Genomic DNA, 13,376 nt, shown 5'->3' with positions numbered 1-13,376 from the left:
TTGCCTAGCACAGCTTAAGTTTGTCACTAAAGGGCATGAAACAGCCTAGGCTTTATAACACACCCATGAGTTTCATTTGTTATTTTTGAGGGAATATCTTGTTTCCCTTGAAGTTTAAAATTTGGTTCTAATATGCTGATTAAGCTTTTGTATTTAAGTTGCAGCCTCACACCGGAAGAATGATATTTCTTATGTTGCAGTCTGCACCATATATACTTCTATATGAATATCCAGGGCCACTGAAATTATGCTGCAGATGAGGGCCAAATTATGCAGCAAAGTTGACTAAATTATGCATCAATAAAATGCTAATTATGAAGTATAATGTGGCACATTTGGTATTAGTATAACCTCACTAATGTGGAATTTTTACACCTGAAAACACTGTTGAGGAAAAGATTTCACCTTATTAGTATCAATTTAGTACCCAAATACAGCAATAATTCCTATGTGCTAATATGCTAGAAAGTAGAAACAAAACTTTTTTGTTTGTTAATATCAACAGATTATGCAGCAGATAATGGATTATGTGGCAAATGTGGCATGTCCATTATGATGCGAAAAACACAGCAGAATCACAAAATGTCAGTGACCCTGTATATACGTTATGTTCTGACCATCAGTCAGGCTATGGTTTTTTTTGTGGTCATAGATTGCATGAGCAAAATGTAGGTTAGACAGTTTTTTTTCCATTAGCAGTGGAATAAGACCTCATGTGGCCAGAAATTGACAATAACACCAGAAACGTCAACAGTTTATAAAGACAGAGCTACAAATATTACCATATTGAAACACCTGCATATTTAACCTTTCTCCAAAGCCTTTCAAACTCTGCTTACTCAATATTTATCTTTGCAGGGAATTCCGCGAGTTTGCTAATGGAACCCAATGTGTTGAATGTGATCTACAGTGTGAGAAGATGGATGAATACATGGTCACCTGCCATGGCCCAGTAAGATCCATATATATTCATGGCGAATCCTTAAAAGTCTACCACTGTCTTTACCTGCTGCATGACCACTGACAACATGTAGTTTACAGCACTCTTTCTCTTTGTTCAAACACTACAGTCTTTGTGCCATGCATCTTCATGCATTCACTGATTTTTCATCCACTGCTTGGAGGAAGAGGTTTAGCATCATAGAAAGCTTTAGTTCTGCTTTTCCTAACCATAACAATATGGGTGAAATTCCTTGTAAACCACAGACTCCTTAAATGTGTTGAGCCAAACATTGAAGTTCAGTCATGCATGTGCCGTTCTGCATTTTTTCCACGGCACAAATCGGGCGTGTACCTGAGTGAATGGAGTTCCACCCATGCGTGGGAGAAGGTTTTCAAGTCTATAGAACATAACAATTAATGTTCACCCCCATGTCAGTATCTGGTGCCATCTCGTGCTAAAAATCATGTTATTTGTCATGATAAAAAGGGCCACATGCTGCAAAATAAGAATTTTGCAGCACAGGCCCCTAAAAAACAAAGAAACTGAGGAATATTACCTGCCTGATAGCCCCCCAATAATTTTAGAGAGCCTGTGGAAGCAGAGGTTGAGTCATTACACCACCTTAATGTTTGCAAATGTAACCGCTCTATGCTGCATCATACTGTTGTAGCGTGGCCTCAAAGAGTGTTTAACCCCACGGGCCGAATCCATGTTTCTTTTTAACTCAGAGATGGGCAAGAAGGTGTCTTTAGAGCTCTTACCTGCTGAAGAATCTGTTCACCATTTAAAATGTCAGTGTAAATGTCTCTGGTTGGTTGAAGAATATAGTTTTATGCTTTTATTGATAAAAAAATCCCTAGAAACAATCAAGTGCACAAACACCAATAGCTTTAGTTGGAAAAAAAAATCAAGGACAATATATTTCCTCAATTAAGTCTTCAGCCTTTGTGGGAGTCGCATGAGCGGGTGAAACAAGATGGCTGCCTCACGCTAGCTGTCCCTGTCGCCCATTATATTGACGATATTAAAGCATACTTTAGGCTAGCATTGCCTCATTCTTTTTACGTCCTGTTGTTGAGTTTAATCAGCGCTCTGCAGAGATACCTTAGTTGGTGGATTTCAGTTTATTTACGCTGTGTAATCCCTCCTGAGCTCCTCACTGGTCTCCCCTTCATACTGCTACCGAAGTTCCTGTCAAAAGGGTGGAGCTGCTTTCAGGAAAGGGTGCAGCTGAGGCTTACACCACTACCACAGCTCGGTGTAACTGCTGCGCCGTCTGCTATCGCTGTGACTTTTTTTATTCCTTTATCATCATTAATTTTCTGTTTTCTTGATCTTTTTTTGCGGTATTGTATTAAAATGGAGGGAGAAAATGTACATATCATTAATAACAAACGCAAACAGAGAACTTCTCCAGTCAAGTCAAAATTTGTGTATACTAATGAACCTCCTTTATCTACGTTATTGGAAGAACTACAAGCTATTCATTCTAATATGAACAATACTGCATCAGAAATTAAAAATGTGTGTTAAGTTATGGCAAGTCTTTCTATGAATGTCTCTGACACCGCAATAAAAATTCAGGTTTAATGAATCAAACATTGATAGTATTATGCGAATCACATCAAAGGTTGTTCCTCTGAGTCATCTATTACGAGATTTAGAAAACTGCAATTGGCAGTATAACTTGAGCATTTTTAATTTGCCATGAGATGTTGAGGGCAATGACTGGAGGTGTTATCTGGAAAACTTATGACCTGGTCTTCTGCTTCTAAAGTTCCCAGAAAAATTGGAAATTGATACAGCGCACAGAATTCCTTCACATGACAAACCAAGTCATACCAAACCTTGTCAAATGATCTTTATGGTACTGTATCACCATCATTTAGTGATGACCCAGAAAGTGGCAAGAGAGATTCCGCCGCTAATGGTTAATGGTAACAAAATTATTCTCCATCAAGACTTTACCAAGGAAATAGTTTATATCCACAAATATTTTACAGTGCTTAGGCCAAGAGTAAGGAGATCTGGTTTTAAATACGTTCTTTTTGATCCATCTACTATGAGAATTTGGAAAGATGATTTCCCCAAGTAATTTCAATTTCCGGATGATCTTCGTCCTTTTTTAGATCAACAGTCTCTGCTTTCCATGGATGCTAATGAGACTGATACCTGAATCTTTTGTTTTAATATTTTCTTATAGCTAGCCTATTTTAAGAGTTTCTTTTAGGACATTGTATCTGCCGGTCACTCTTTTACAAGCATATGCTTATATGCTGTCTTTTTTATGTTTGTTCTTGTCTTTTCTTTTTCTATTCCTTTTATTTCTATTGCTACTTTTTACATTTACAGATTATCCCTTTTTTTCTTTCATACTTTTCTGTCTCTTATCTGAATATGGATAACGATAATAGAATAAAAAAAATCTCCTTTAATGTTAAAGGTTTAAGACACCCTTTTAAGCGTATGAACAATTTTGATTACTTGGCAAGACATTTAGCAAATATTTGTTTACTCCAAGAGACACATATAGATGATACAACTTTATCATAAATGAATAGGAAAAGGATTGGTAATGTTCTTTCTTCCCCTGCCATGGAGCTGCTGTTCTTTTTGCTAAAAAGGTTCACTTCCAAATACTAAATAAATTAATATCCATCAATTAATCAATGCAACTTCTGACCCTATTGCTCATAATATTGATATTTATGACCATGCGCCTTTTTCTTTTGTTTTACAACTTGATTCCACTCAGCAGTCTCAACGTAGATGGCGTATGAATGTGAATGTTGCACTCAATGTCACTAATAAACTAAAACTTTTATCTGCAATACTTGACTATTTTTTCTTTTATTCTAGAAGGCTCTACTTTAATTGTAAATCATTGGGATGCATTCAAAGCTTACCTCAAAGGTGTATTATGACACATGATAATGAATCATTTGACTCTAAACTTAAAGAGCTGGACGAACAAATAGCTAAATATGAGCCCCTCTTTATCACTTCCAATGATATCACTTACAAAAACTCTGTTATGAATTAAACTCCCTGTTAAGTAAAATGACTGACATTCAAATTTCTATTAATAAGGCTAAATTTTATTTCAGCGCTAATAGATCTGGATGGCTTGAAGCAAAGTATCTTCATATAAAAAAGATAAGGATCAAATCATGGTCCAATATTGATACATTTTTGGAGTCTTTTGGTTTACCTAAAATTTGTCAACCAGTTAGAGATAAACTGGATTTACCAATCTCTATAGAAGAGATTGAGACAGCCATTAGACCCCTAAACTCTATTAAATTTCCCAGTCCTGATGGTTTCCTGGCTGAAACTTATAAAGAAGTTTCTCCTCTTCTATTACCTCATCTACTCTAACTATTTACTCATATTAGTATTTTAAAATTAACTTCAGGATCCTTAACTGAAGCCTTAATTATCCTTCTTCTGAAACCCAACAAAGATCCCACCAAAGTTTCAAATTATCATCAAATATATTCAATTAATCAGGACTGTAAGCTTTATGCAAAAATTCTAGTAACCAGATTATCCTCTATCCTTGACACTGTTATTCATGTTGATCAATCTGGTTTCATGACACTTAGTGCACTGGGTTATTATTCCATGTGATAGAAGGTGGTCCATACTTTTCTTTTACTTCTGTAGTCCTAGCACTTGGTTCTGAAAAGCTTTTGATAAAGTCTTTTGGCTTTATTTATTTCATACCTTTTCTGCATTTAAAATTGACAGGTAATGTATTCTCATTATATCAGCTCTTTATTCAGGTCCATCTGTGAAACTATTCATTAACGGACACATCTCGAATATTGTTTACCTTTTTAAAGACACTAGACAAGGATGTCCCTCATTATTATTGCCTTTTATCCTTGCTATTGAACCTTTGCTCTCTGCAATCAGAGATTCAATTGAAATAGAAGGCCTCATTATTTAGGGTGTTACTAGAAAAACTTCAGCCTATGCAGACCATGTCCTGTTTTATATATGAGTAAACCTGAATCTTCCATTCCTCCTCTGCTAAACATAATTCAAATGTACTCTTGAGTTTCAGGCTACACTTTAAACACTTATAAAACAGATTTTTCTCCTCTGAATGTTCACTGTACCCCTGATATGCTTACCAACACCAATATAATATAACAAAAAGAAAAACGTAAATATTTTGGTAGCCTAGTTTCTTACACTAGTAAACAATCAATTATTGTAAATACATTCTTAAGATTGTTAAAGATAAATTTCATATGTGGTCTGCCTTACATCTATCTCGGTGGGGGAATCTATCAAAATGTTTATCGCTCCAAAATCTTTTACTTCCTTTCTATGATACCTACTCAACTATCTCTTCAGTTATATAAAAATGTAGATAAACTCATATCTTAATTTATTTGTAACAGCTAAACTCCTCGCTTAAGTTACAAAAATTTGAAAGTTGCATAGATTAACGAAGGTTTTGGCTTATCAGATTTTCTTAAATATCATAAAGATTTTATTTTCAAACAAGAGTCTTTTTAGTTCAATCATGCCGGCCTCTAAATGTCACCTTCGTGGCAGCTCATTGAATGTGGATTGGTATCACCCTTCCCTTTAGCTGCATTATTTACTATTTCCAGTTTTACGACCTTACTAAAATTATCCACCATTTTTAAATCTACAAAACTAATATTAAAGGACTTAGACTGTCTGTTTCAGTCTCCTATTTCAAATACTTCAAATCTGTCTTTATGGTATAACCCCTTAATGAAACCTGCTTGAACCGCAAAATGTTGACAACCTGGGAAGAGACCTGGTATTTTTTATTTACAAGATATATATCATAATAATACTTTTTAAACTTTTGATGAACTGCAAAAAGTTTTTATTTTACCTCCCTCGAATAGTTCCATATATGAATTGTTACGTAATTCCATCCTTGATTCTCTTCTTAATAATTTACCGAAGAGTGCCACATAGAACTAATACATTTATACTCAAACGATAGCTGCATCCTCATATGCTGTTTTAAAGTTTTATAAAAAGAAATTCTAAATTTTTTAGCGGATAAAATAACTCTTTTATACTAATTGGAATAATGAGCTAGACCAATCTGTTTCTCAGGATGTATGGAAGAAAATATGAATGAATAATATTTCTGGTTAGTTTCCTGTTTCTTTATACCAAACCAATTCATTTATACTATTTGTTTATGGACTCCTTTAAAGTTATACAACACAAAGCTTTTAGATTCTTAAATTTGATGGTATTGCAATCTGAATCCTGGTTCTCTTAGACATATAGTACATGATTGTAATACTGTTTCTAAGTTTTGAAGGGAAGTTTAGGATATCGTTACAAGCATTTTTAAAATTTCAGATAATCTTTTTCATGATATGGTGATTTGTAAATCTAGTTCATGATCCACAAATATGTCTGATTTAAATAACAAAATACTAGACTTTCTGATTTCTGTGCCTTGAAAATCAATTAGTACTACTAATTGTAAAATTGCTTTGTTATTATAAATCCATTTGTGGTGGTTATGGATACTTTTTACTAGACGAGGACCTTATTTAACTCTTACAGGTGTTGTTTAATACATCTACTTATCCCTGGTTTTATAAACCTATTGATGATTAGATAGCATTATATTTATAAGTAAGTTTTAGTAATATGTTACATGAGCTGTTAACCTTTAAGAGATTTGAGCCAGAAATGGTTAGTTTTCTTTTGTTTTATTTCTATTCAGGTTGTTTCTTCTCCCCTTATATTTAAAGTGTTACATAGGAATTGTAGTTGTATAGGTAGATTTATCCTATTATTGTTTTGCGATTTTTTGTGTACCTTTTAGGTGCTCTTTTTTGTATGGTCTATTATCCTACCATAACATGCAATAACATATTTTGAGCACAAAGTCTTCAGCTTTTGCATGTGGGTACGTTTGTTTAAAATATTTACAATCTGCGCCATTTCCAAGCTCAATTACCTCCCTATAGGTAGGTTCACAAAACATAAAATGAGATTTTAAATGCTCTTTTAGTGTTTATAAGTATACATATGTTTTCATTATTTGATGTACAGGGTCAAGAAACTCTATCAGGGTGCTCATAGGGATGTACTGTAGCTTTGACTGTGAAAGTGGTCCATGCCATGAAAGTGAGGGATATGAGAGAGTTGTGGCCTCACTTCTGTTGATATCAGGGCCCATTTGCATGGTGTTTAGTACACACACACACACACACACAGTCACACTCTATCTCTCTAGCTCTCATATACATTGTTAGAAATGGGGTCTAACAATTGGTCAGAGGTATGCACCCTCTCTAAGTAGAGACCTTCTATTCTATTCAGGGTAAGTCAGTTACACACTACAGATAACCCGGTGCTCACCCCCTTGGTAGCTTGGCAAGAGCAGTCAGGCTTATCCCCAGAGGCAATGAGTAAAGTATTTGTACACACACACACACACACACAATAGCACAGTGAGAACACATCTACAGTACTCCATACCAGTTTAGAACAATAGTCAATATTTATCTGAATAAAGCAAGACCAAAACGACAAAAATCCAACACATGCAAGTCAAGATATCAATTTCTAAATATTTAATAAAGTTATAGCTCTTGGAAAACAATACACGATGCAGGCCAGCCAGATACAGGAGTCACGCAGAACCCAGTACAGTGCTTTGGATGCATCAAAAGTCAAAGAGGATGCGAGACGTAAAGGAGGTGAGGCATCACTGTAGCAAGTGATGCGTCGGTTCCTTACTGCGGTGCAGTGTCGATGAAGTCGGCGATCAGGGACAATGCATTGCACACAGGAGGTGATAAATCACTCTCGGTGAGGTGTCAGTTCCAATGGTGGTATGGTGTCAATAAAGTGTTGAAAGCCAAGCCGCGCCGCGCCAATTCCACTGCATCAAGAGGGGGCAGTGCATCACGGACTACAGTGAAGTGGTGCTCGAGACTCACTCAATAGTGGTACTTCGAAGGTGCTTTGGCAAGGTTGAGGCCTGTGTTGTAAGTCGTGGTCTATGAGTCAAGCGAGGAACATAGCTTCAGGACAGGCAGTACTGATGCATTCAGTTGTGCTGGTTCCAAAATCACGCTTGGCGTCATTGCGTTGCTTTCTTCTTTCAGCAGAGAAACTCACTTTCAAGGTTCTAGAACTAAAATTGGCACCACTTGGTAGATAGAGTAGGGCTCTCAGCAGAGGAGCTCAGGTGCTGCAGTCTTTGATGGCCCTGAGACTTCCAACAGGTGGCAAGCTCAATTCAAGCCCTTGGAGAAACTTTAAAAAGCAGGATGTAATGAGCATAGTCCAGTCTTCTCACTTTCAAGCAAGAATCAGCAGGCCAACACAGCAAAGCAAGCAGTAAAGTGGCAGTGCCTCCTGGCAGTACAACAGCTCTTCGTCTTGGCAGAATGTTCTCAGTCCAGAATTGTTCTGCGTATATGGTGTCAGAGTTTCAGTACTATAACTATTTTAGCCTTTGAAGTAGGGAGACTTCAAAGAAAGTTCTTTGTAGGGAACAAGACCCTGCCCTTCCCTGCCATGGCTCCAGACACACTTACAGGGGGGTATGCAGCTCTTTGTGTGAGGACAGGCACAGCCCTATTCAGGTGCAAGTGTCAGCTCCTCCCATCACTCTAAGACCCCTCAGCCGGGTGATTGGCCATCAGGATATGTAGGACACACCTCATCTCCTTTTGTGTGTGACTGTCTAGAGTGAACTCACAAAGCCCAACTGTCATCCAACCCAGATGTGTATTCTATGGACAGGCAGAGGCCCCGAATGGTTAAGTAAGAAAATGCCAACGTTCTAAAAGTGGCATTTTCAGACCTGTGATTTAAAAAACAACTTCACTAAAAAGATGTGTTTTAAAATTGTGAGTCCTGTGACACCAAACTACAATTGTCTATCTTCTCCCAATTGAAAGATACACTTGTAAAGTGTTACACGCCAGATCAAATGCTAACCTATGAGAGAGATAGGCCTTGCTGTGCTGAAAAACAAATATAGACGTTTTTCACTGCCAGGACATGTAAAACTTAAAAGCACATGTCCTACCTTTTAAATACACTGCCCCCTGCCCATGGGGCTACTTAGGACCTACCTTTGTGCCTTCCATGTAATAAAAGAGAAGGTTTGGGCCTGGCAAGAAGGTGAACTTGCAAGGTCGACCTGGCAGTTTAAAACTGCACACACAGGCTCTACAGTGGCAGGCTGGACATGTTTTAAATGCTACTCAGGTGGGCGGCAGAATCAGTGCTGCAGGCCCTCAAGTAGCATTTGATTTATGGTCCCTTGGCACATGTAGTGAACTATACTCTGTACTTATTACTAAATCGAATATGCCACTCATGGAGAAACCAAATGCCATGTTGCACACAGAGCACATGCACTTTAGCACTCGTCAGCAGTGTTAAAGTGTCCAGAGTCCTACAGCCAACAAAAAGAAGGTCACAAATTTAGGTAGAGGAAGACAAAAAGTCTGTAGTTAACCCTGCATAAAGGGCCAGGTCCAACACAGCCCCATTCCAGCCTTAAATCAGGGCAGACTAATCAATACCTTGATGGGCGTCCCTGCTTAGGGCGATAGAACATTGACCCTGGTCCGCAACGCATGGGCACGTTCCAGTTCTACACCTCTCTGGACCCATGTGAATCCCTCTGTCTATGCTCTCAGGGCCCACCCATTGAGGTTCCTTCTCCTCACCTGTGGACCCCATCAATGCAGCACCTAACCTTACTTTGCTCACAGATGCATCCCAGTAGGCAGACAGTGTCACAATGACAAACAAAGTGATGTGGCCCTTTCCACCCCCTGGGTTTGCTTTCTGCCTCCAACCCAAGGACAACTCTGTCTACAGAAACTCACAGTGGCTACAGAAAGCTGTAGTGAGAAGAGCCACTCCACAGGCCTTCCAGGGCTCTCTAACCTCTGGGGTTCCTCAGAGTGGGGGACATGGGGGTCGGTAGTTCCATGTGATTGGTACCCTTTTTCCACACTCCCTTCCACCAGTTCAGAGGTAGTAACCGGAGACGGGTCCTTCAACCCAGGGTCTGTACCCCTAGGCTGACCAGGTGCCTGGCAAGCCAGTACTTTCTGGGCGGGACCACTACCCCCACGCCCCTAGGGAAACACTTACTGAAAGTGTTGTACAAGAGTCTGCCTGGCAATGGTCTCCGACCCCTGTCCTTCTGATAGAGCATGGAGTCCGCCCACGCCAGAAGAGGCATCACCAGGGTCAGTCCTGGCATGCTCTGACCTCTAAGCTGGCAACCCTTGACCCATTCGTCCACCCACTGGGGACTGCTCACCTTCACCCCTCCATCTAGAGTTTTGCATAATCCTCTTTGGAGTGGTACTGCCAGACACCAGAACTTCTGAATTTCACTGGTTTTGTACGAGTGGAACCTGAGTCTAACTAGAACGTCCCTATAACCTTTGTTTTTTTCAGTGAAAAAAAATAAATACATATATATCCTACTGGCTATCGCCAGAAGGTAGTTATAGGAAGAACCATGTTTCCATAGGAAAAGTGTTTTTGACTTGCCTATATCTTTAGTATCGTTTGACAAATCTTCACGAAATTTTACCAAAAAAAAAGTGCTCCAGTGATTTTTGTTTCACACGGAAAGTCTCAGGGTGATTTATGAAGCGTTGGCTGAGAAAAATGGGGTTAAAGAAAAAGGATGCATTTGCAATGTTTATTCCCAAAGGACCTGTCAACACAGCTACAGCCCGAACCACTGAACGGAATTAGACCAAATTTGACAGAAAGCTAGCTTTTGCTTCGCTGATTGTGCTTTTTGTTACATGGTGTAAATTTGTTCAGTAGTTTTAAAAAAATTGAAAAAAACAGTTAATGATATCTGTGGTCATGACTATTTCATGAAAAAAGATGAGTTTGTGCAGAGAAATGCAGAGCTCTGATTGGCTGCCAGCACTTCAATCAGGTAATGTTGGCAGCCATCCTGAGACCGACTTCAGCCAAGAACCACAAAAAAAAGTCAACAAAAAAAAGAAAAGGTGGCAGGGTGGAAATACCCTGATTCCATTAAGTTCATCCTGGAGTCCCACAGGGCCCAAGACAGACCAAAAAAGCTTTTTAAAAATAAATAAATACTGTGAAATCGCAATATTTACGAACTCGAAGAATTTCTTTTTCAATTAGTAATCAGCCCGAAGGTCGGTCAGGTCTGGGAGCATTTATAAAATAAAGGAGTGGGGGGTGCATGACCCCCCCCCCCCTTTGGTCTTAATAATACCCTGGGGACAGCCACCTCCTTGAGGCTTTTCTGAATAAATTAATGTGGGGGAGCCCCGTACGGCCTCCCCCACTTCTCCTGGGACCACCACATTGCCGGGCCACATTTTAAAAACAAATTGGGGGGGTTTCTTGGACCCCCTCATGCCCACGGGACCATGAGTCTAATACATTTATATGGGGGGCTCTCGGCTCCTCCCAGCCCAGGGGACCACCACCTCTGCAGGATCATCTTCTTTTTAAAAAATTGGGAGGGGCCATGTGGCCCTCCTTCTGTAATGTTCTAAGCCCTGTGAACCTCCACTTACCCCATCAAATTTGAAAAGGGGGGAACGTGACACACCTGGAGCCATAGATGGCCCTGGGGACCGCCGCCCCCAGGGCCAGCTCCTGCTATGTCCCGGGTGGGGCGACCACCCTAGAACTTGCTGTGGCTTAGCGGGAGCTTTACCACTCCTGCCAAGACACAGCAAATGGTCTGCTTTCAGCAAGTGAGAGCATTTAAAAAGCTCTTGCTTGTTATAAGCAGAGCAGAATTGCTTTTATACAGAGTGAGCTACATGTTTAGCAGCTCCCTATGTCTAAAACAATGTTGGCTCCCTGTAGGAGGCAGGGAGCTGGCAGAGACTGCAGGCTAAAATTGGCCTGAGGTGGGGGCGCATGGGCCCCCTCCTCTAAAAGAATGAAAAAAACTAAAAAAGGCCTGGCCCCAGGACTGAAACTGGCCCAGCAAAGGGGCCGCACTGCCCACCCTCCCCTATTACATGTAAGCTAGGCCCCGGAGATGGGTCACTGGGGTTGAAATCGACCCAAGAGGAGGCCCCCTCAACTAAATAAAAAAAAAAAAGCAATCAAAAAAGCCAGACCCAGGGGTCCCCGGGGCCAAAATCGGCTTGTGCCGGCTGCATAGCCCCTCTCCCCCATTTCAAAAAGGCTTGAGACTGGGGTCTCCGGGGCCAAAGTCGGCCAAGGAAAGGGGGCCACAGCCCCTAATAAAAGAAAAATGTATAAAAAATCCTGCCTGGAAAGTCTCTGGAGGCTGCCCCCCTTTTCTCCACCACTCTGCAAACGCACTACTGTTTGGGGAATGAAGTCCCTTTGGGTGCTGAAGACCCTTGGAGGCCAAGAGCCCATCCAGTTAACTCCAGTAGTTCCTGCACAGCTGGATTGCTGAAAGTTGGTCAGAGGCCCCACCCCCTTTCTCCACCACTCTGCAAATTTGACTACTAGTTAAAAAACCATTAGAAATTCACTAAAAAGACAAAAGGTTACAGGGACATTATAGTTAGGCTCAGATTTTGCTTTTACAAAATCAGAGCAATTCAGCAGTTATAGTTAGCCTAGCTACCTATAACTTACACACCCACAATGCACTGCTTATGACCGTACATATTATATCAATGATGAGTCATGACATAGTCAGTAACATCACTGATTACATCTAAAATGACATCACTGATGGCATGACTGATTACATCATCCACAGACCCAGTCACACCCCATACAACCTCGTGTACGTCCACTCAGACAATCAGCCAACCAGTCACATACCCATTCACAGACCCATAAAAGTACTCATACATCCACTTACTCATCCATAAAGCCACTCACGCAACCAGTCTCACTCACCCATACAGCTACTTATACAACTAGTCACTCACCCATACAGCCACTCACAAGACACACACTCACCCATAAAGCTAATAGACACACACGTATTCACCCATACAGCCTCTCAGACACCCACTCACTTATGGAGTGGTGTGGCTCACTGGTTAGAGGCGGCAGACCCGGAAGCAGAGGACGGCCCGGGACCAGGGTTCAATTCCCGATGCAGCAGGGTCATGAACCAGGGTCAGCGGACTGGGTAATTCTCGCCTCGGTGCCTACTCTAACCAGGGATCACACTCCGCAACTCTGGGCATTAGCTTGCCTCATCTCCCCAACGGCCCCCCACAAACGCCGGGGATGCCTGGTTTCACCTTGGAGATACTCAGGAGGCAACATCTCACAGGGAAAGCCAGGACGGGTTCCCCAGCGGTCTATAGCGCCAGGACGCCTCCGGGTAGCAGTGCGCTTTACAAGACACACACATTTACATTTACTCACCCATACAGAATCTCAAGGTAGCCACTCACTCACCTATACAACCAGTCACACACTC

General features: G+C 40.6%; 1 protein-coding gene across 1 annotated transcript in view; it reads left to right on the top strand.

Moving 5' to 3' along the window:
- ERBB4 (erb-b2 receptor tyrosine kinase 4) overlaps positions 1-13,376 on the top strand; it is a 2,375,242-nt gene that overhangs the window by 1,812,611 nt on the left and 549,255 nt on the right. Inside the window, exon 14 of the mRNA XM_086955561.1 lies at positions 859-952. Within this exon, the coding sequence (XP_086811687.1) occupies positions 859-952 (94 nt within the window). The remainder of the gene's footprint in view (positions 1-858; positions 953-13,376) is intronic.

This window comes from Lissotriton vulgaris, chromosome 2_1, assembly GCF_964263255.1.
Source record: "Lissotriton vulgaris chromosome 2_1, aLisVul1.2, whole genome shotgun sequence".
NCBI classification, from domain to species: Eukaryota; Metazoa; Chordata; class Amphibia; order Caudata; family Salamandridae; genus Lissotriton; species Lissotriton vulgaris.
Note: the sequence above shows the minus strand (reverse complement) of the source record. Positions and strands in the feature narration are given on the sequence as shown.